The sequence below is a fragment of the Aphidius gifuensis genome, linkage group LG5 (genome assembly GCF_014905175.1).
Source record: "Aphidius gifuensis isolate YNYX2018 linkage group LG5, ASM1490517v1, whole genome shotgun sequence".
Lineage (NCBI taxonomy): Eukaryota > Metazoa > Arthropoda > Insecta > Hymenoptera > Braconidae > Aphidius > Aphidius gifuensis.
In genome coordinates this window covers 15148269-15171839 of record NC_057792.1, presented here as the reverse complement: position 1 = coordinate 15171839, position 23571 = coordinate 15148269, and the positions used below count along the sequence as shown (strand labels likewise).

The window sequence follows — 23571 nt, the reverse complement described above, 5'->3', positions numbered from 1 at the left end:
TTTTAATTCAATTTTCATTGTGAATCTGTCGAGGCAGTGATCATAGCAAATATTGTTTGATTTTAATTTTATTTTTCAAATAAATCTATTGAAGAATCAATGGTGCGTGCAAATGTGCATAAAATATGTGTAGTTGCCTTTGTATATGCTCATGTGATATTTGATAATAAAAAACAAAATAAAATCAAATGAAAATAAAATAATATTTCATCACGATGATGGACATTGATTGGCTTTGAATGAAGCCTCTTGATATCAGCGTGGTTTTACCTAAAAAATATTAATAAAACATGAAAAATTTATTAAATATTATTTATTGTTAATAAAAAAATAATTAATTAACAATATTAATTACCTCTTCGATGGTTTGATGTGAAGTAACTGTTGTAATTGCTTGTACTTGTTGATTTTGATTAACAACATTAGTTTGACATGCTGGTATTAATGGAGATTTTATTTGTTTAACATCTTGTATTTGTTGATTTGGATCTTGTCTTCTCATATAAACAGTACCTTCTTTTTTAGGTGGTACTATTGGTTTATTTGGTGGTACTGGTGGTGGTATACCACGTGATATTATTGGTTTTTTAGCAGTAACAACTGCTGTTACAGCAGCAATTGTTTGTCCAAATACAGATGATGTTGTTGTTGTTGTTGTATTTGATAATGATGATGATATTGTTGCTGTTGTTGTTACTGTTGTTGTTGATGATATTGTTGCTGTTACTATTGATGATGTTTTTCCATCAATCATACGTTTATCCACTGTCTGAGAAATTAATCATACACTTTTTAAATTAATATTCATTTTTAAATATCATATATTGTTTTTTTTTCATTTACCAATTAAACCAATCAAGATGAGAATTATAAATAAATAAAATAAATAATAATATAGTAAAATAAATAAAAGCCAATTACCAATTTGGTGTCGGTGTTGTAAACAGGTTGATGTGTGATGAAAATAAAGATACAGGTTTTGTTTTTTTTTTCTTTTTTTTAAATAATATAGAAAAAAAATTATTAAAAAACAATATAATAATATCAATAAATTTAATAAAGAATATTAAATAAATATATATCAATAGAATACATAAAGAAGACAGATAAATAATTTAATATTTTATTCCACTTCAAAAAGAGGTGGTTTATTGTCTTGTATAGATACAGATTTTTTTTTCTTATTTTTATTCTTATTCATATTTTTGTTTTTATTTTATTATTTCTAATGATAAAGGTTAAGCAGGTAATTGTGTAAATAAAGCAGCACGGAAGTGAATTACATACGAATATTTAATAAGGAATTAATAATATACATACTAAAATAATACGTCTTATGTACATAAATTATTAATTTTGTCTGTAATATATATTTGTCAAAAATTAAAATGTAAAAATTATTGTTTGTGTTGGTCGGAAACGTTAATAGCATCTTTGGATTGTCAATAATAATATATAAAAAAAAAAAAAACAATTTGTAAAAATTGAATTGTTAAAATGAAATTTAATTATTTCTTTTTTTTTTTTTTACAAGATCAGAGTTTTAAAATTTATCTCTTATTTGTTTTATTGCCAAAAAAGATATTTTAAATTAAGATAATAATTAATTTTTTATTTTTTATGATAAATATAATTAGTAAGTACTCATTTCTTGATTATTTATTTATCTAAATGGCATTAGACTAGAATTTTATAAAAATTAAAAACGCGATTAAAAATTAATTTTACTGGTTTATTCTTTTAACTATTAAATTATTAATTTTAATTAATTATCAACGTCTGAGGTTTTAGTAATTATAGTTATCTCTTAGATAAAATAATTAAAAAAAAAAAAACAAAAAACTACAATAAAAAAAAAATGAGTATTATAAATAATAAATAGCTTTATAAATGTTTTTTTTAGACTCCTAGATTAATCAATCATAATTGCACCTTAAAAGCAAAATTAAAAATTTATCAATAATTATATTTTAAATTAAAAAATTAATGATTATGCCGGAAGACTATTTCAATCTTCCTCGAATTATTATTTTTTTTTTTTTGTTTCTAATACAAATAATTATAAAGAATAATCATGCAAACCATTTCCATTTGTTTTTGTTTTTTTTTTTTCCAATAACGTGTGAATTAATAATAATAATATATAAAATAAAACAAACGTGTGATGTTATATATATATAAATTATGTTGAAAGTATTGTCCCATCAGTTATTTATTAAATCAACGTAGATCGAGAAGAAAATTGTTGATGAATTACCTGGGGCTCGGTGATTGTTGTATTTGTGTTATCAACGACACTTGTTGTTACAGTTGTACCAGTATTTGATGTAACAATTGATGTTGTTGTTGCTGGTGTTACTGTGTCATTGTCATTAGCAACAGCATTTGTTACTGTTGTAGCTGCAGCTATTGTTGTTGGAGTTGTTGTTGTTGATGTTGCAATTGCTGCTGCTGTTGTTGTTGTTGTCGCTGCTGCTGCTGTTGCTACTGCTGTTATTGGAGTTGGTGCAACAGCTGTTCCATATGTAACACCTCTCATTGCTTGACGTGGTGTTACTGATCTTGCTATACCAGTTGCTATAAAAATTACATTTATTTTTATATATATGAATAATAAATAAAAAAAATATATTATACAATTGATAACTTACTTGGACCACTCACTGGAACACTTGATACAGTTGCTGTTGGCTGAACAACTTTACTTGATACCATTGGTGTACCAGTACCCAATACAGCTTGTCCTTTTACTATAAATTAATTGTTAATTATTTTATTATAAAGTTGTTTTTAATTATAATTTTTTTTTTCACTACTTACATCCTGGTGATGTACCAGTTGGTCTAAGTGTTGTTATACTACTTAAATTAGCTGGTTTAGCTGGTGGTGGCGGTGGTATACCACCACCACCACCACCACCAATAATTGCTGATCTAACAGTACCTCTCATTGTAACACCAGATTTCCATGATTCTAATTCAATTTTAATTTTTTCAATATCAATTTCAAGTTCTTTATTTTTTTTTTCTTCTTTTAATAATGCTTGTCTATATTGTTGTCTTTCAATATCAAATTGTGCTATTTGTTTTTCCAATTCAGCTTCCATTTGTAATGATTTTTTACTTTCTTCTTCAAGACCTTCAGCCATTGTATCAATTCTAACTTTTTCTTCACTTAATATTTGAGCTAAATCTTCTGAACGTTTACGTTCTTCAATATATTTCATTATTATTTTTTTTCTTTCAGCTAATAATAATAATACAATTTGTTTTTGTCTATTTTTTTCAATTTCCATAGCAATATTTTCTTTTTTTAATTCATTTTCAAGACGTTTTTTTTCTTGACGTTCTAATTCTAATTCTTTTTTTAATCTTGTTCTTTCTTTTTCCAATCCATATGTTATATCATCACCCTGTGCTGTATCATGCTCATGTTTACGTTTTTCTTCTTCCAGTTCCTTTATTACCTTATTAATTTATAAAAAATTGTAATTTTTTTTTTTTTTTAAATTTTATATTACATAAATTAAATTAATTATTTATAATTATTTACCGTTCTATGACGCATTTCAGCTTCTTTCAATACTTTAGCCATACGACATTGTGTACGTCTTTGCTGTGTAACAAGTGCTTCTAAACTAGCAACTTGACGATCAGCTTGACTACATTCCATTCTAATAACACCACCAACAATAGCAACATCACGTGTTAAAGCTGCATGTGGATCATTTGTACCACTTCGATAACGTGAATTAAGTAAATGTTTCATTTTTTCCGACTATTTAACAAACACATAATCAATACAACAATTAGCTTAATTAAATTAACAATTATATCAACAATAATAATTACTTTTAAAGCTGCAATAACAATATCTCTTGCTTGTAATTCACCCTCAAGATATCCAAGTAATTTTAATAAATCTGTTTTACTCAATTCCATTTTTGGATTACGCTGTAAATAAAAAAATAAATAAATAAAAATAATCAATAATTAAAATTAGATCAAGGTAAACAACATAATACTCAATTTAAATAAATAAAATATAAATTTTATCATCATATTATAAAAAATAAATAAAACCTTGAGTGTATTTGATGAACTTTTATCAATTGGTTCAAAATTATTTCCACTTTTTTGCTGCATTTGTTGTTGTTGTTGATGATGTTGATGATGATGATGATGGTGATGTTGTTGTTGTTGTTGTTGTTGAGTATTAAATAATTGTACATTGGGTGCCGTCGACGAGGGCGACAATAATGATGACGATGTCGACGTTGAGGATGATGGTATTGATGCTAATGTCATTGTACCACTTGTTCCTCCAATATTACCAACATTTTGACTTTGTGATGCCATATTTTTATAATTTATATAATTAATTAAATCAAAATAATTATGGTAATTATTATCAATACGTCTACGTTTTGATATTAACGTCGACGACGACGGCAATACCCTTTTTATTTTACGCTTCAGCCTTTGACATTTACATTTAACAATTCACTATTAATATTATTAAATATACTATTCAATATTATATTATTATTTTTTTTATTATTATTTATAACAATAATTGCAATAATTCGGCACATCATTATTGCTTTTTTAATTTAATTTTTTTTTTCTATTATTAAACATGTTTATTTTTTCTGTAAAAAAACAAAAAACAAAAATTTAATTTGTTGAAAAATGGATCAATCCCTACGGATGATAATGTAAAACTGGAGTTGAATGTACAACAACGGGGAGGGTACACAGAGAGGGAGGATTTTATATTAAAAAAAAAAATATAAATTATTGTTGTTTTTTTTTTGTTGCTAATAACACAAACACACATACACAACACTATTATAAAAAAAGTGTACAAAAATGTACAAAAGTCAAGAAAATTTGGTGATAAAAAACAAAAAAAAAAATGTAAAAAAAAATTTTTCTCTCTCTCTCTCTTGGTTTCTTAAAAAAGCACTCTGCTTTTTAGCTTTAAGGAGTAATTTTTTATACATGTATGAGTCTCTCTCTTCAATGATTTATTTTCCCCTTTTTCCTCCGGGGGGGTGTTGCACTGTATATGTATGTATGTATTTTATATAAAACCCGGGGAGTTTTTTTATCAAGTAGTTATACCCACAGCTTCACCACCACCACCACCACCATCATCATCATCACCATAGCCACCCTTTCTCATTTGACGTTCGATATGAGAATTATATTTTGTTGTTGAAGCCGTGACGTTCAATGACCGCACACACAAACTCACTGTCACTCGACTGTCAAATATTACTCCAATTTGTTAATTGTTATTTTTTTTTTTTTATTAATTATTATTTATTTTTATTTTTCTGCTAAAATTAAACAATTGAATTAATCCAAAAATTAAATTATTTTTTTAATAATTGTATTTTTCTCTTATCAATGACAATTAAATGTCAAAAAAAAAAATGTGATTTTGACATTTTAAAAAGTAAACAATAAAAAATAATAATAATAATTTAAATAACAAATTGGCGCAATGTTGGTATTCTATATTAATGTAAGATAATTAAAAATTTTCTCACAAGATGGTATCGCATGTAATTTCACAGTGACTCTGCAGCTCTCTTTGAAAAAAAAAAAAAAAAAAGTCATAACTCATAACCTCAAAATATAGACTGAATACACAGCAAAAAATTTCTTGTCAAAAGTCAATTTGTGTTGATTTTGTTTGTTAAATATTACTTTTTATTATAAATATAATAAAAAAGTAATTGAATAAATAATTAAATATGCCAGAGAGTACTAAAGTTGAGACCAAAGTGGTCAAAGAAGTGAAGCCTGCAAAAGAAGAAGAAAAAAATGATTTGGTAAGTGTTTGAATAAATATATATCCCGGTGACTCGCATAAATTGCCCCTTCTCTATAGATGTGTATATTTGACACAATGATGATGATGTTTTTTTTCTAGTCCGAAGAGGATAAACTTCTTCAGGAAGAACTTGATGGTTTGGTAGAACGTTTACAAGATCCAGATCGTAGTCAACATTTACAATCACTTGAATCATTGAGATCACAAATACGTGCATCAACAACATCAATGACAAGTGTACCAAAACCATTGAAATTCATGAGACCCCATTATGATACAATGAAAAAAATATATGATAATCTTGATGATAAATTATCACGTGAATTATGTGCTGATATATTATCTGTATTGGCAATGGCTATGGGTGAAGGACGTGAATGTTTAAAATATCGTTTAATTGGTTCAACATCAGAACTTGGTGAATGGGGACATGAATATGTACGTCATTTATCTGGTGAATTAACAGCTGAATGGGATGATGTATCAAATGGTGATGATGCTGATAAACGTATTAATGAATTAATAATACTTGTACATGAAATAGTACCTTATAATATGGCACATAATGCTGAAACAGAAGCATGTGATTTATTAATGGAAATTGAAAGACTTGATTTACTTGAAAAATATGTTGATGAAGGTGCATATCAACGTGTTTGTCTTTATTTAACAAGTAATGTACCATATGTTGCTGATCCAGAAAATAGTACATTATTACGTACAGCATGGAAACTGTATACAAAATTTGATCAATATCCACAAGCATTACGTGTTGCAATGCAATTAAATGATTTAAATTTAATAAATTCAATATTTACAACTTGTGATGATTTATTAATACGTAAACAATTAGCATTTATGCTTGCACGTCAACATATATTTATTGAATTACCAGAATCAGAAATTGGATATGATGTATTAAATGAAATAATGGCAAATTCACATTTGAGTAATCAATTTTTAAATTTAGCACGTGAACTTGATATTATGGAACCAAAAACACCAGAGGATGTTTATAAATCACATTTAGAAAATTCAAGACCATCATTTAGCGGTGGACAAGTTGATTCAGCACGTCAAAATTTAGCTGCTAGTTTTGTCAATGGTTTTGTTAATGCTGGTTTTGGTAATGATAAATTAGTTGTTCATGATGGTAATAAATGGTTATATAAAAATAAAGAACATGGTATGATAAGTGCAACAGCATCACTTGGTCTTGTATTATTATGGGATGTTGATGGTGGTTTAACACCAATTGATAAATATTTATATGCATCTGAAGATTATATTAAATCAGGTGCATTATTAGCATGTGGTATTGTTAGTAATGGTATTAAAAATGATTGTGATCCAGCATTAGCATTATTATCTGATTATGCATTACATAATAATAATGCTGTTAGAGTTGGTTCTGTACTTGGTCTTGGTTTTGCATATGCTGGTACAAATCGTGATGATGTATTGAGTTTACTTGCACCAGTATTAACTGATCCAAAATCAAATTGGGAAGTTATTGGTCTTGCTGGTTTATCACTTGGTATGGTTGCTGTTGGTTCATGTAATGCATTTGTAACAACAACAATAATGCAATGTCTTATGGAAAAAACTGAAATTGAACTTAAAGATACATATGCTAGATTTTTACCACTTGGTTTGGCATTATGTTTTTTGGGTAAACAAGAAGCTGCTGAAACAATTATTGCTGCACTTGAAATTATACCAGAACCATTTAGATCAATGTCAACAACACTTATTGAAGTTTGTGCATATGCTGGTACTGGTAATGTATTAAAAATTCAACATTTATTACATATTTGTTCAGAACATTATGAAGCTAATAATGAAAAAGATGAAAAAAATGATCGTAATAATAAAAAAGATGATAAAAAAGATAATCAAGACAAGGTAAATTTAATTTAATTTATATAATTTATTTATTTTATTTAATTTGTAATTTAATTGTTTTTTTTTTTTTTCAATTCAAGGAAAAAGAAAAAGATAATAAAAAAGATGATAAAGATACAAATAAAAAAGAAAAAGATTTAAGTTCACGAAATCAATTGCAAACACTGTATATTTTAAGGTGTGTGAACCACTGTGGTCCTACACTTGAAATATCAATATCATTATTATGGATACATTATCTAAATTTTCACATATATTTGGTATGCTAATGCTATTCGTTGCTGCAATGTTACGTCAATTAGCACAATTTCATGCTAAAGATCCAAATAATTTATTCATGGTTAGAATTGCACAAGGTTTAACACATCTTGGTAAAGGTACACTTACATTATCACCATATCACAGTGAGAGACAATTATTAAGTCCAGTTGCACTTGCTGGTATATTAGCAACAATTGTTGGTTTTCTTGATGTTAAAAATAGTAAGTTTATTTTTTGATTTATTTATTTATTATTGTAGCTATTAAATATTTATTATATATTTATTTTATTTTTATTTAACAGTTATTCTTGGAAGATCACATTATCTTCTGTACGCATTGGCAATAGCAATGAAACCAAGAATGTTGGTTACATTTGATGAAGATTTACAACCATTACCAGTACCAGTTAGAGTTGGTATTGCTGTTGATGTTGTTGGTCAAGCTGGTAAACCCAAAACAATAACTGGCTTTCAAACTCACACAACACCTGTTCTTCTTGCTCATGGTGAACGTGCTGAACTTGCTACTGAGGAATACATACCAGTCTCTCCCATCATGGAAAGTTTTGTTATACTCAAAAAAAATCCAGACTTCACTCCTTAAAAAATTTCTTTATCTAATTTTTTTTTTTTTAATTTTATTAATCTTACAAAATGTCTCCATCATCGTCATACTTTATACACAATTAATTGATAATAATAAAAAAAAAAAAAATTAATTTAAAATGAATTAATTAAATTTAACATAGCAATGTAAGTAAAAAAAAAAAGTTTTTTTTTTTTTTGTTCAATTTGAAAATAAATGTAATACAATTGATGTGGATTTTTTTTTTTTTTTTTTTTAAATCCATTATTTTTTAAATATTATTCTTAAATAACAATAAAATCATTGTAATAAAATAATACAAGTTTTTTTTTTGCTTATAATTTAAGTATATTTATATAGCTACCCAATATTTTTATTTTAATATAAAAATTAATTATTGTATCATTTAATTAAGTAGTAAAAAAATATGTGGCAATTATTTTTTTTTGTTTGTAAATTGATCAGTCTGAGTTTTTAAAAAATTTATCCAACAAATTTTTCATGATATAAATATTGATTTATCATTGGCACTTGATAATGTCATTTGAAAAAAAAAACAAAATATATTTTTTCACTGGACGAACATTAAGTAATTGATAATAAGTCTTGAAATATTAAAAAATATAAATATATAAAAAGTCTTATGTAATTATTAACAATAATTGGGTTCCATATTTTGATGTACAGTTACTGGAACAAGCACATGATGTGGTGATTCTAAACAAGTTGTTGTTGGCACTGGTGTTGATATAATTAATTTTTTACCAAGTTCTGGTTCACTATTATCACCGACAAATAATAATGGCTCAGCAAATGATTGTTGTTCAGTATCATCATGTGGTGTCATTGTTGAATAACCATGATCACTATCACCACCAGCTGGTCTACGATAATTTGTTGTAACACGATATGGTGATATTGGTTGTATATTATCATGTAATAATAAATTATCAATATTATTTTTACTTCTATCATTATCAATAAGTTCTTGATCACCATTAATACCACCATTATTTGCATTATCAATATGTGTCATTCTAATTGTATCTGGTGAACCATGTAAATGTAAACATTGATGTTCAAGATCAGTTTGTACACTGTGTAATCTATAACAAAATAATGTTACACCAAATATTAATATAACAACAAGTATACCACCAGCAATTGGACCAACTGATGACCATTCATTATTTGTTATATCATTCATTGATTGTGAATTATAATTAATATCATTGTATGGTAATAATGAACCCAATACACCATGATAACATATTGATTCATCAGTACAAACTGGTGTATTTAATTGTGTTTCACCATCAGTATCTAATTCACACCATACACAACCAATAATACCATTACAATCTTCTTCTTTATCAAATAATTTACAATCAATTTTTGGACATGTATCAATTGTTGATGAAAATGATGATGATTGTTGTTGTTCATCAATTGTTTTAGTATATCCATTATTTATATGGCTATTTGATAATTGTATACCTTGTTCATATGGTGCTTGACATGGTTCTAATTTATAATTTGTCATTGTTTTTTCACAATTATCATTATATAAAGAGCATTCACATGGACATTCACATTCAGTTTGTTCCATTCTTTTACAATTTAAACAAACACGATCCATTGTACTACATGGACAAAATGCATTTTCAAAACATGTTTCATTGATAATACCTAAAAATACATTTGTTCCTGGTACAGATGATAGCTGATATTTAACACAATGTTCACCATGTATTATATTTGTTAATACATTATCAATTGATGTATTAAATTTATAATAACGTTTAATAGTACCATCAATATTATTTGAACATATTTTTTTTTCAACAAACATATCATGATTTAATATATCATTTGCAACAAGTAATTCTTTATGTGTAATATGTTGTTGTTCAAATTTTGTTGTACCAGATTCAATTAATGATGGATGATAAACAAGATAACCTCTGTCATCCATTAAAAAACATTTAATTGTTGTTTCTTTACAAAATGGTAACATGTCATTTAATAAACGTGACATATAACCAATTGTCATGTCAATTGATGATATTGCAATAATTGGATCATTATTTGTATGCAATGATACACGACGTCCTTCAGATATTGTTTGACTTAATGTAACAACATAACCAGAACCACCAGCATCAATATATGGTCCAGTTAATATTATTTTACCAGGATATTCTATTGATTTTTTAAACCATAATCTTCTTTTTGGATCTAAATTTGAATTTAATGATACACCTGGATATAATTCAATTATTCCATTTTCAATTGATGTTACATATCTTCGTATGAAAAACATATTACCAGGACTTTCTGAATGACGTTGTTTAAAAAAATTCATTGTTTGTGATAATATTGATATTTCTTGTCTAACTGTTGTTGACAAACCAGGATTAGCAACAAGTTCAGTTGTATCTTTAATATATGCCATGTAATTTGATAATGTTATTGATGTTTCAAAATCACCAACTGTCGTTGATTTAAAACACCATGGTGATAAATATATTACTGAATTCATTGGACTCATTATCGTACCATGATTAATACATAAATTTTTTTTATTATCATTTGTTAGTAAATCCAAACGATGATGATACATATCATTATCTAATGGTAATAAATTTTTAACAACTGATCTTGTTTTATTATCAGCATCATCATCAATAATAATACAACTTATTAAATCCAAATATTTTAAATGTTTCCATTTTATTGTTATTTTTTTATCCAATTTATTTATCAATTTTTTATTTCCCTCATTGTTATTTATCATTTCAGCGATATCAGCATCATCAATATTTTCAATATCACGTAAATTTACTTTTAATGGTTGTTCTTGTAACATTTCAATACGTGGAAAATTTTTATGCATCAATACATGATTTTTTTTATTAAATAATATAGCACGTGTATGTGGTCCAGCATTAAAATATCTTACATCTTGAATTAATTCATCAAGTTTTATATTTAACGATATCAATGCAATATCTGTTATATTTTGAATTGATAAAAAAACTGTTTTACTAAATTGATCATAATAATTATCAGATAAATAATAGTTATTTTTTTTATTAATCATTGGACAATCAATTGTTGATAATAAACTTGCAATATCATATTCTAATAAATTTTTTGATGGTATTGTTATCATGCTATCATCATGATTATCCAAATCATAATTAACATCATCAAGCAATATTAAAACAGTACGTAAATGTACTTTAATATTTTTCTCTTCAATTATATTTTTAATTTTATCAACATTTGTTTTATCATCAAGTGAAATTATAATATGAAATATAAAATTATTGTCAGTTAAATTTTTAGGCAATTCATTTAAATCAATATTAAATGTTTCTTTTGGAATTATTCTTTGTATATTATCAATACAATTAAATAATTTAAATTTATTGATATCTATTGATTTTATTAGGCCACTTTTACAATGTACAAAAGCATGTCGAGCAAGACCAATGATTGTTATTGAATCATAATCACTCAACATATTAACAATTGCTTTTGATGTATTACGAACAAGTGCAATGTCATGATCAGTCATAAAACTACCATGATCAATTAAAATAATTATATTTTTAGGTTTATTACATTGTGGTATAAATAAGCCAATATTATGAAGTGTTTCACTTGGTCCACATATTTTCATTTGTTGTTTTAATGATAATGGTATGATATGTAAATTTTTTAATTTATTATCTGATAATTTTGCATAAAGCTCAACGTAAATCATTTCACAAATATCAATGATACCCTTAGATTTATCATAATTTTTGTAGTCATTTATTATTGGAGTTATTGTTGTCAATGATTCTTCAATGATATTTATGTAATTTTGTAGTTTTTTGTTTATGTTTGAAGCTAAGTTGTTCAATGCTAGATCTGGCTCATTTGTGATATGTGTAAAATCAAATTTGTCCAGTGTTTCTTGATACTCAGTTAGACCAAGTTCATTGTTACCAAGTTGTCTCAGGGCCTTTGATAAATGATTGGCTATGTCTTTCATACACATGCCACCAAGTGGTGATAGTTTAACCTGTTTTCGCAATGATCTACCAATTTGACACTCAACTGTGGCATCATTTATTCCTATTGTTAATTTTATATACAAAAATATTGTTAATATTGATAGTAATTTTATTGTTATAATTGTCATCTCGATAACGTATTTTTTTCATAAACAATAACACTGTCTTCATTGAAGTTTTTTATTATTATTTTTTAACTTCATCACCTTTTATTTGTTTTTATTTATTTATTTTTTTTGCAATTTGTTTTTAAATTTTTTTTTTACTTGAAGATTATAATTTAATTATTTAGTTCAATATATTTGTTTGAATAAATTTAAATTTGTTTATTTATTTTGATTAGTGTGTAGAAATGTGAGCACATTTTTTTTTTTTTTTTTTATAATTAATAGAATTCTAATTATTTATTACGCATGCGTGGTAAATTTGTGTGTCTCTCTCTCTCTCTCTCTTTTGAAGATGGCGGTAGGAATTTGTTTGTTGATTTTGTATTCAAAAATGAAAATCACGAATGCAAAAAAGAAGTCAAGTTTTATAAATTTAATATTAATATAAGTATATTAATTAATTATTGAATTTATTGAAATTGCAAGTATTTTTTTTTTTAGTTTTTAAATATAATATTTGTATATTCAAAATTATTCCTCCGATATATTTTTCTCCATTCTTCTCCGATGTTTTCTCCAATGTTTTCTCCGATGTTTCTCCGATGTTTATTCGACTTTTTCCAATTTTCTGATACCTTGCATTTCTCAGCACGATATAAAATACTGCGTCCTAAAAGACCAAGCAAGCTTGACTATATGAACGCTAATACTTTAAAGAAAACAAATGACATAATTCAATAATAAATTAAATATGTCATCACCAACACCATATTTTTTCTAAATTGATATATCGATGGTTTGTACTATACGAATTATTGTTAAATCATGACATTTTGTATTATTAATATCAAAACATTTGATAACTTTGCATTCGAAACCGTCATAATAATCGTAATTTGTCTTTTTTATTCATAAAAATATTAATATTTATTGTTTTATAGTTTTTTCAAATTTGTTTAATGGTGTATGTACATATATGTACACCATTAAACAAATTTGAAGGATTATACATAATCCTTCATCCATCCTGATATATTTTAGTTGTACCGATTAAACATAATATTATAAGGAACATGTTTTAAAACATCAATTTTTTTTCTTTTATGAATGACTTATTATTTTCATTTTTTGATTTTGACTAATTTTTTTTAAATTTATCTTTTGATTTTTTCCTAATTTTATCGACATAATTGGTTATATTTATATTAAAAAATTTTCATATTTTTTTGAAAGTTTGTCTTTTTTTTTAAATTATTTTTTTAGCTTGTTCTTTTTTACATTAATTGTCTTTGTCTTTGATAAATTTGTCGTTTAGCTAGATTATTTTTTTCATGTTTTGTTTAGACAATTTAATTCATTCATTTTGTTTATTTTTTATTTTTTTTTGTGTCCATAAGTTAATGTTTTTTTAATTTTATCGTTATTATTCTTTTTATCTTGGTTTTTATTTTTATCATCATCCGGAGAAATTTCGGAGGAAAGCCGGAGGAAATCTATAGAAATCCGGAGAAAATTCGTAGAAATCCAGAGAAAACTCGGAGAGCCCATCATTATTTTTTGATTTATCTGTTTCTATAGTAATTTAATTTTTTTTTCAATTTCTCAGGCATTTATGTATAGTGCTATTGCGAAAAAAATTAGACAAATACATAAAAAATTATCATTACTTGTAAATATTATTGTAAAGCTTTTTATTTGTAAGAAATAATTATAGAATACAATATTTTTACAGATTTTTTAATTTTCCAATTCTCAATAAGAGAAATAATATAAAATAGTAATAATAAAATACTGCTCTCTAAAATCATATATGTATATGAGTACTGAGGTCTATTCATGTCCATACACTCGATTCACATCTTTATCATAAAATTATAATTTTCTAATTATCTTCCAATAAGGCACTAGGAGAAAATCACGTGTATAGACACAAACATACTATGATCTCAGTACTCTTATTATATTAAGTTGTAAAAAAATTTTTACGGACGTAATTTGTCAACGAAGACTATCATATTAATTATCAAACAGTAAAAAAAAAAAAAAAATATCAAATATAAAAAAAGAGTAAATGTTAAAAATTAAATAGTCAATTTTTTTTTTTTTTTTCCAAGTGTAAAATGATTTTTTAACATGAACAAATGTTAAAAAAGAACAAATTTAACTTTGATATTTTTTAATTGATTTAATTATTCTTATTTAAAAAAAAAAAAAAAGAATTGATTGACGTTCAATATAAAAAGATCAACATTTAAAAAAATTATAAAATTATGAGTTGAAAATTTTTTTTGACAAAGAAGAGTTGTCGAAATTTATCTAAAATAAATTTCGAATTTAGTAAAATTTTTTAAATATTACATTGTATTATTAACAACAATATTATTTATATTCTTTTTAAAAAATATATATAAAATTTTTTTTAGAGCACTTAGCATGCGTTTACCGCATTTAAAAAGAAATCAGATCATTCAATATAACGTATATAAATATAAAAATAAAAAACCGTTGTTAATGAAAATATTGACAACTCATGCATATATATAGCTAACATTATAATTCGTAAAATTAATTCGAAAAATAAAGTTTCTTTGGGCGGATTTTATAACTGATAATATTTTTTTGCTTCCCACCTTTTTACTATTTACAAGGTGTCGAATTACAAAGTCAAAAGTAAGCCTCGTTTGTTGTCGTTAACCATATAAAGTACATCATGTTTAGAATACCACCCCAGCTCTAGTTCAAGATCCACATTGAATTGGTTCAGATGAAAAAATTATTTGATATGAAATTGTTATTAAAATTGATTTCTTAATATTTGTACTTGTTAATTTTTTTTCTCGAAAATTTACATGACTCGTGATGTCTGATAACTATGTCATGAAATACTTGGAGGTAACACTGAGTATATAAATAAAAATAGAAAGAACTGAGATTCTTGATAATGACGCCGCGTTATAAATTGAACAATACGGACACTGTGAACTTCCACACACTTCGCAAATATTTAAAACATAAGTCGACAATGAATTGAATATTGTTTCATTGTATCTTTCAGGCGCATAGTAGTCATAAACTCTGACTGCTAAATATCTTGACATATTTGCAACTGGATACCAACGCTCAATGGTAAAATTAATACATGTCTCCTCATTGTCAAGATAATCAAAGTAAAAAAGTACTTTTTTTTCTTGGAAGCGTGCTTTTTGTAAATTTTTCACTGCTTTTGATCGAATGTATCTGTCCAAAGTCTGCTGCTGGATTATGTAACCAGTAGGAATGGTAACATCCAAAATAGCCATTCCTGATCTTGATGATTCATTTGTGTTGATCCATCTAGAAAATACAATTCATTATTTAATTTTATAATTCAAATATAAATAATTTGGTTTAAATTAAAAAGTGGTTCACCTCTGACAGCTCAGATAATTGATGTGAGACTGATTCCTGCCATAGAAATTAGGCCTGACAACCAAGTCAAATGATGGAACAGGTGGTTCAGTTTGAAACTTTTTAATATCAACATTATATTGAACAGTCATTTGAAGAATTGCATAACCTGCCCCTTTTGCCTGAACTTTTACAGTACCCCAAGCTTCTGGTATCTATATAAATAAAACAAATAAAAATGTATTTAAAAAATATTTATATTTTTAACATTGTAAATGAATGTGTTTTTTTTTTTTTACCTCAATAGACTGCAGCTTTGCAATGTTTTTATCATTTACAATAAATGTTTTTGTTTGTCCAGGCAATGAAGTTGCTTCAACTGTAACTACGAGTGAACTAACATCTCTGATTCTTGATCTAGTTGTGTATTCCATCAATGATTTCATAGCCCAGGCAGTGTCTTGTGTCGACGCCCATCCACCATCAGTGAGTCTTTGTGAATTTAGCCATTTAACAATTGCTTCCATTCCAGCTGCTTGATGCTCAACATAAACCAACAATGCATAAGCTGTTGTTTCAATATTTTCTGAATCATAAATATAAGGCAATCGTGGCAAAAGAAATGGTTTATTATTTTCAATTTTATACGGTGGCAAAGGTACTTGTACTCTTCCCCAGTATGTCAAGTCTCCCTCTGATCGAGCACTCATAGAAAGAATTGTATAAGCTTGTTCAGCTGCAGGTGATTGTGCAATTGTCAAAGCATAAGCAACAATTGCAATTTCATATGGTGTTCCTCTTTCTTCAATTGCTTTTAAATTTTTTTCTAAAAATTTAACAGCATTTGCAGCTTGAAGAGCTACTCGTGATCCAAGTCCACCTGTAAGATCTTTCACTGTTTCTAACGTTATTAAAACATGTGCAGTTAAACTTATGTTTTTCTGTTGAAAACTATTGACCTCAAAATTTCTTAAAGAATTAATTTTTCTATCAGAAAATGTAGTAACTTCATAAAATTCTCCTTCTTTTGTTTGATGCATCAAAATCCATGATACAGCTCGTGCAATAACATCTGGATCAATATAAAGATAATTTTCCCATTCATAAAAACTGGCTTCTTGAAAAATTCTAGCACAGTATGCAGTTAACCAGACACTTGGTGATGATTGATTCCAATCACTTCTAAATAGACTAAATGATCCATCAAGATTCATGAATGACAATTGACGTTGATAGCCAACATTCATGTGATAAAAACTGTCTTTTTCAACAGCACGATTTCTCTGATTAACTTGTCGCATGTGAAGTGTTGTGTACATATTGGCAGCAAAGCTAAACATATTTTGCTCAGCACAATCCATTGGTAGACCCATTAAACTTGTTGCATTAACAGGCATTGTTGGAAATATTGGACCAACAACGTCTCCAACAAGTGATATTGTTGCTTTATTTGAACCAAAAACATAGTAACGATCTTCTGAATAAGGAATAATTGGTGTTTCTGTTATGTTGACATGCATATACTGGAAAACGTATCCCTTATTAGTCAAATCCAATATAACTGATTGATGACGATACTGTGGAAGTCCATCAGGTATAACATGAAGATTTCTCGTGACTGTGTCTCTTCCTAAAATAGTTGTTGCGTAAATTTGTACCTGAATATCACCAAGTCTCTGTGGTACAATTGGAAGATAAACAACTTCAGCATCTTGTGCATAAATAAAAATAAAAAATTGATGTTCACCAAATGAAGTACGAGGATTATATGATTGAACAATACCATTTTTTTCAACATGTACAAATTTATAATCTTTTGAGCTAGTTAGAACAACTGTTGCTTCTATATTATACTTCATGTAATTAAATACAGAAACACGAATACCAACTTGTTCACCTTGATGACAAGTGGTTGGCATTTCAACGTTAATAAAGAATGGCAATACTCCAGTATACTCTAGTGCTTTTGGTAGCATGCCAAAGCCCCTTGATGGACTCATAGAAAATGCAGTAACCATCCAATGAACTGGACGTCTTGGAACATCAATGTTAAATATTTGTCGACCATGTGGTCCAATATTAATGTCTTTCCACAGCCACACATTTTCATACAATCGCTGAATTCGATTGAATCGATTAGTTCTAAAGTACGATAGATCAGTGGCATTCATAGAATTACACTGAGCTTCATCTGTTCCATCTTCACAATCAAGATGTCCATCACAAGTTTGTTTGACTGTATAACATCTTCCTGTTAGACATTCTCTAAATCCTAATGTTTTATTACAATAATCAGGTTTACGATGAATATAGGCATCAGTAAAAACAACCAAGCCAATATATTCAAAAGTTCTGTTGACATCAATGCCAAATGTCGATGAAGGAAAATAAACAACTTCATCAGGATCACCACCGTGAAATAGCCAAGAATGTGAATGTGTTCCATTTGTTTCTTCACCAAAATAAGCCATTTTTTTAATAACATTTGCATATGTTAATTCATTACCAGCTTGCATTGAATAAAATGCACGATCAACTCCTGAAAGTGCAACATAAGCACCTGGCTCACCGTATATTGCAACTTCAACTTTTTCACCTGTTCTTCCTTTTTTATTATTTATAAAAACTGTAAAATTATTACGTGATATTCCATTAACTGGTATTGTCAATGAATCAGCAACAACATCACCATATCTACCAACATGATAAACAACTGCTGTAGCAACAGGTGCCATTTCTGGACTTAATGGAATTGAAAATGTTCGAATATCAGGTTGCATTATATCCTGTCCACTCAAGACAATCATACCTTTTGACATGACAATGTAATTAAATGTTTCAATGTAAAAATTTGTTTGAACATGAAGAACAAGATATTCACCGACTTCAGGATGTTTTGATGAGGTTGAAATTTTTATTTGTTTATGATTAGGTGATTCATGAGCCAAAAGAAGTAACTCTGATTGTGCATGATGACCTTCACCATCAAGAAACGTTGCGTATATTTTCATTGATGTTATATCATTAAGAATTTGTTGATTACGTTGAGGATTTTCTTCTAAATTCAATTCAGTTCTAAGATTTAACATAAACGACCAAATAGATGGATTATCTGGAGAAGGTCTTAAAATTTTAGTATCTATTCTTCTTTCTCCACTTGATCGAGAATGAATATCTGCATGAATAGTCATTTGTGAATCTTGAAGCTGACTTGGTCTAAGAACAGAACCATCATGAAAAGATGCAACTAGATTAAAAGCAAATGGCATTGACGGTTTAAAAACTTGAGGAGAACCACCAAAGAAATTAATTCTAACAGTTGAATTATATATTCTTGCAGTTGAATGACCAACGATGACTTCATCAAGAAATCTATCACCAACAGTGGCAATTATTTTCACCTCAATATCACTGAGTGTACCGAAAAAACTTCGAAGTTCTTCCATTCGATACTGAAACCGATAAGTTCCATTGAAAAATCTTAAAACTGGAGTATAATTATCTTCATATTGATCTGCAGATTTAAACCAAGATGGATAATACTCATTGAAACTAAAATAACGATCTTCTACAAGAGCTGATGAACTTATCATTCTATCTTTTGATATAGAACGAAGACTTGCTTTTAGAGTTAAATTTCCATTAACTGGAGCACCAGATGTGTAATTAGCTTGAACAATTCCATGTATATATTCATCGGTGTCGAAAAAAAATGCTGGCATTGTAACATTTACTTCAAATCTTGTTTGATAATACTCTTCAATAAGAAATGTTTTTTCTTCAACTTGACCTTGTGCAATAACTTGAATGATCCAGTTGCCAAATACTGGCTGATCAGAAAGTTGATAAGACAAAGAAACAGTACCAAGATTACTTTGACGACTTAACCAACGACGCATTATTCGTCGTGATGGATCCAACATAAAAACATCAATTGGATCATTAAAAGCCTTGAGCTCTGTATTTATTGGAATTGCTCGAAATCTAACTGTTTGACCTTGCATATATACAGGTTTATCAAGCTGAATAAAAATAGTCATAGATCTTTGACTAAATACTAAATCTGTTTCATTGTAAAATGCTTGGCCACCAGTGAGATCATTGTAAAGACCTTGTACACGAAGTTTGTAGTTGTCGTTGATTGCTGTTGCTGGCATTCGCAATAATAAATTTTCTGGAATATTTTGTTTTACTTCTTTATGATCAGCTGCAATTTCTACACCATTTCGTTGAATTGAAGCACGAACCATCATGGGAATTTCACTACGATAAACATCTACTGCAACACGGTAAACTTGTCCTGGACGACAAAGACGAGAAGCCACCACAAAGTATGAACTAAAAGAAAATTAATAATTATTTTAGTAAGAGTGAGAGGCTCTAAATTTCAAAGGATTTGATTGACTATTTGTTTTTTTTTTTATTTTAACATTAGTAATTTTTTTTTTGTACTTAATTATACTTACGCTTCTTTGAATATAACATTATTTGTCGAATCAGGAATATTAACAGGATTTTGATCTCTATCTTCATAATAATTCCATGGTGCTTTTGTTGATCCGAGAGTATCAGATCCATCGTACCTCTGACAAGTAGCTGCACTTGCTAACAGCACAATTATCGTGAACAGCAACATTTAACTGAAATAATCAAGTTTTTAATTAGATGTAGAAATTAGAGATAAAATATATTTTTTGTGAATTTATAAATGTACAAATTTGAAATAATTAATGAAGGCCATTTAATAATAATTATTCGGATAAAGACATGAGTGAATGACTTTTATAAAAAAGCATGGGTCAGTATTATCTCATTGAACATAATTAAAATTTAATATAGGCGTGTCTTTATCGTTACTGTTTACATTTTGAAAAGTTTTATTTTAATAAAAAATTTTTTTTTATTAAATTGAATTATTTTTTTAAATTAAATATCAATTTGAAAAAAAAAAAAAAATGAAATAATAAAAATTAAAAGATATTCAACAGGTTGATGTGAAAAAAAAAAAATAAAATAAATTTTTTTTTTTCAAATTTACATTATTGAAAATAATAGTGTATATAATAATTATTAAATTAAATTTTTTTTCGATACATTAAAAAGTGTACGAAGGAAATAAACGGTGAAAATTAAAATAGACCATGCGATCAAGAGGAAGCTGACAAAAAAAAAAAAAAAGAGAAATTATAATAAAAAAAAAAATAAAAAACACACAATTGCCTCGAAACCCCTATGCACAAAATAACTTCGACTCGACACTTTTATTCAAATAATTCTTTGCTTTTTCTCTCTTAGATAACGATAACAATAATTGTATAAAATACCAAAATAATTATTACGAATAATTAATTAAAATCAAGTGTACACACCTCGTAAATATAGTATGAATCACTTTGTTTGTATAACCAATGATAAAAAAACTAATACCTGAATAATAATTACAAACAATTAATTATAGCTAACTGTACATACCTCGTAAATGTAATATGAATCACTTTGTTAATTAAATATAAAAAATTCACTCATAACTTAATGAAAATTTGAAAAAAATTACAATTTACCATAGAAATTTTTTTTCTATTAAATATATTTTAACACGAATTATATTAAACGCTGTATTTAATTTATAAAAATAACATTCCTCTAGTTTTATTAATTATTAACGTGTGTCATTTCTGATTGTGACTATTATGAGTAGTAAAATGACAACATGGAGGCCAGCGGAGACGATTAAGATCCAAGACCCCGCCCGATTATGCCGGAGTTAAAAAATAGTCAGGCAAGAATAATATTATTCAATTTCTCGATTCTCCAACCAACTATAGCACACAAACACACACTTATGTATACTATTTAAATTATGTTTTTTTATATCTTTGATATGAATTATATATAAAACTAGACTTGAAAATAATTCATTAAATTTCTAAATAAATTTTATAATTTCTAAACTATTGTTGATGAGTTAGTTATTCTTTTGTATTTATATTTATTGCTGACACCACAAGTCTATTTTTACCTGGGTTGTACCATTTCGTACAGGTAGGTGAATATATATTTTTTTTTAGATACAGTACCGATCAAATTAATCGGCAGCATAGTGTGTTTATAATATATCAACACTTTTCACTCGGTTCGTATCGGTTTTGTTCGGAGTAAAACGGCCAGGTACAAACAGGTATTATGGAGAACATAACACCCACCTGTTCATTGAAATTTTTATATTATTCAATTCTATAAATATTGAATTAACACACATACAAAAAAATTAAAAGCAGTTATTGAAACGATGATATTATAATTTTAATTATCCTGAATCTAAAAAATTCGGTAAACAATATAAAGTATAGGTATATAAGATGGGAATGTTAATTAGAAATTGATATATAATAATGACAATACAGTGTCTTGTGACTGTCAATAACAATAATTTTTTAAAACTATTATTTTGAATATTAAAATCAATAATAAAAAAAAAATTATTTAGAAGCTGATGAATTATTTGTTTTAATTTTATTTACAAGGTAATTGCAATGCCAATTAGATGAAAATATATTGTTATGCATAATTATATATATTTTTCGATATTTTATTATTGATTTATTTTTTGTTTGGCTCATCATTTAATAACCGCGTAGTAATGCTCGGTCAGTTGCCTCTCAACTTGAAACACTGATTAATAATATATTGTAAAAGTTTCCAACAACTAACATAAATTTAATAAATGTTTTTTTTTTTTCAACTAAAACAATCATTGATTATTGTGAGACATAACAATATATATTATAAATATATTAGACTGTTTTTTTAAATTATTTTTCTCGGGCTATTAAACTCATTAACATCCCCCCACGAAAATTTTAGAATTTTGTATTTATCGTAAGAGCTCTGTTAAAAATTTTAAAACACTGATACTGATAAAAATACTGGAACACAATGTTTAAATGGAAAAGAATTTATTTTCGAATAAAACTTAAATATTCAAATAATAGTATATGGCTAATTATAAAAAAAAATTAATGAATGTCAAATTTAGTTACATTTTAAGTTCATCAGCTCGTTAAATTTTTTTCTCTCATTACTGTCAGTACATTATCTAAAGGACCAGAAATATCAAGCTTCGAAGTCTTGAAGTTGACAATGAATTAAAATAAACAGAGCATACTCCAGCTAAAATAAAAAGAATTAATTTATTGATAAATTCATATAAAGAGAATAGTTTAATTGGCAATTCCTAACAGCATAAATATAAATTTTTATTAACAACTCACCTTTATTTACATCGACAATTTCAGTTTGACATAAATTTATCCAAATTTTACAAGTATCCAAGTATTTTGGAAATATATGAAAACTTATTTGTTCATTTTACTTGTTGATATTTTTTGTACAATTTTTTTTCAAAATTGTCAA

At 26.7% G+C, this 23571-nt stretch overlaps 4 protein-coding genes across 7 annotated transcripts; 1 reads left to right on the top strand and 3 right to left on the bottom strand.

The window, feature by feature from the left end:
* Positions 1–11: 11 nt before the first annotated feature.
* LOC122857774 (CTTNBP2 N-terminal-like protein) lies at positions 12–5355 on the bottom strand. 2 transcript variants are annotated; one of them, XM_044160142.1, is made up of 9 exons: positions 5131–5354; positions 4083–4651; positions 3852–3953; positions 3553–3777; positions 2821–3466; positions 2652–2750; positions 2258–2577; positions 356–769; positions 12–270 (listed from the first exon to the last, which is right to left on the bottom strand). In XM_044160142.1, the coding sequence occupies exons 2-9, from the start codon at positions 4356–4358 to the stop codon at positions 256–258; spliced, it is 2097 nt and encodes a 698-aa protein (XP_044016077.1). In that variant the 5' UTR covers positions 4359–4651; positions 5131–5354; the 3' UTR covers positions 12–255. The 2 variants fall into 2 exon arrangements, with proteins under 2 accessions (XP_044016077.1, XP_044016078.1); XM_044160143.1 differs by having other exon boundaries at positions 2821–3457; positions 4083–5355.
* A 263-nt stretch (positions 5356–5618) lies between these two features.
* On the top strand, positions 5619–8730 carry LOC122857812 (26S proteasome non-ATPase regulatory subunit 2). The gene is given in 4 exon segments (XM_044160207.1): positions 5619–5842; positions 5944–7884; positions 7952–8231; positions 8314–8730. Coding segments are annotated over 4 exon segments (2601 nt in total). The 5' UTR covers positions 5619–5764; the 3' UTR covers positions 8616–8730.
* A 343-nt stretch (positions 8731–9073) lies between these two features.
* On the bottom strand, positions 9074–12822 carry LOC122857766 (VWFA and cache domain-containing protein 1). Its single transcript, XM_044160130.1, has one exon. It carries the CDS (start codon positions 12790–12792, stop codon positions 9250–9252), a length of 3543 nt encoding a protein of 1180 aa, XP_044016065.1. The 5' UTR covers positions 12793–12822; the 3' UTR covers positions 9074–9249.
* A 1743-nt stretch (positions 12823–14565) lies between these two features.
* LOC122857765 (CD109 antigen) lies at positions 14566–23541 on the bottom strand. Of its 3 annotated transcripts, none has more exons than XM_044160129.1 (5): positions 23430–23541; positions 20625–20798; positions 16458–20496; positions 16180–16373; positions 14566–16104 (listed from the first exon to the last, which is right to left on the bottom strand). In XM_044160129.1, the coding sequence occupies exons 2-5, from the start codon at positions 20792–20794 to the stop codon at positions 15642–15644; spliced, it is 4866 nt and encodes a 1621-aa protein (XP_044016064.1). In that variant the 5' UTR covers positions 20795–20798; positions 23430–23541; the 3' UTR covers positions 14566–15641. The 3 variants fall into 3 exon arrangements, with proteins under 3 accessions (XP_044016064.1, XP_044016062.1, XP_044016061.1); XM_044160127.1 differs by lacking the exon at positions 23430–23541 and adding an exon at positions 22178–22263; XM_044160126.1 differs by lacking the exon at positions 23430–23541 and adding an exon at positions 21631–21744.
* Positions 23542–23571: the final 30 nt, after the last annotated feature.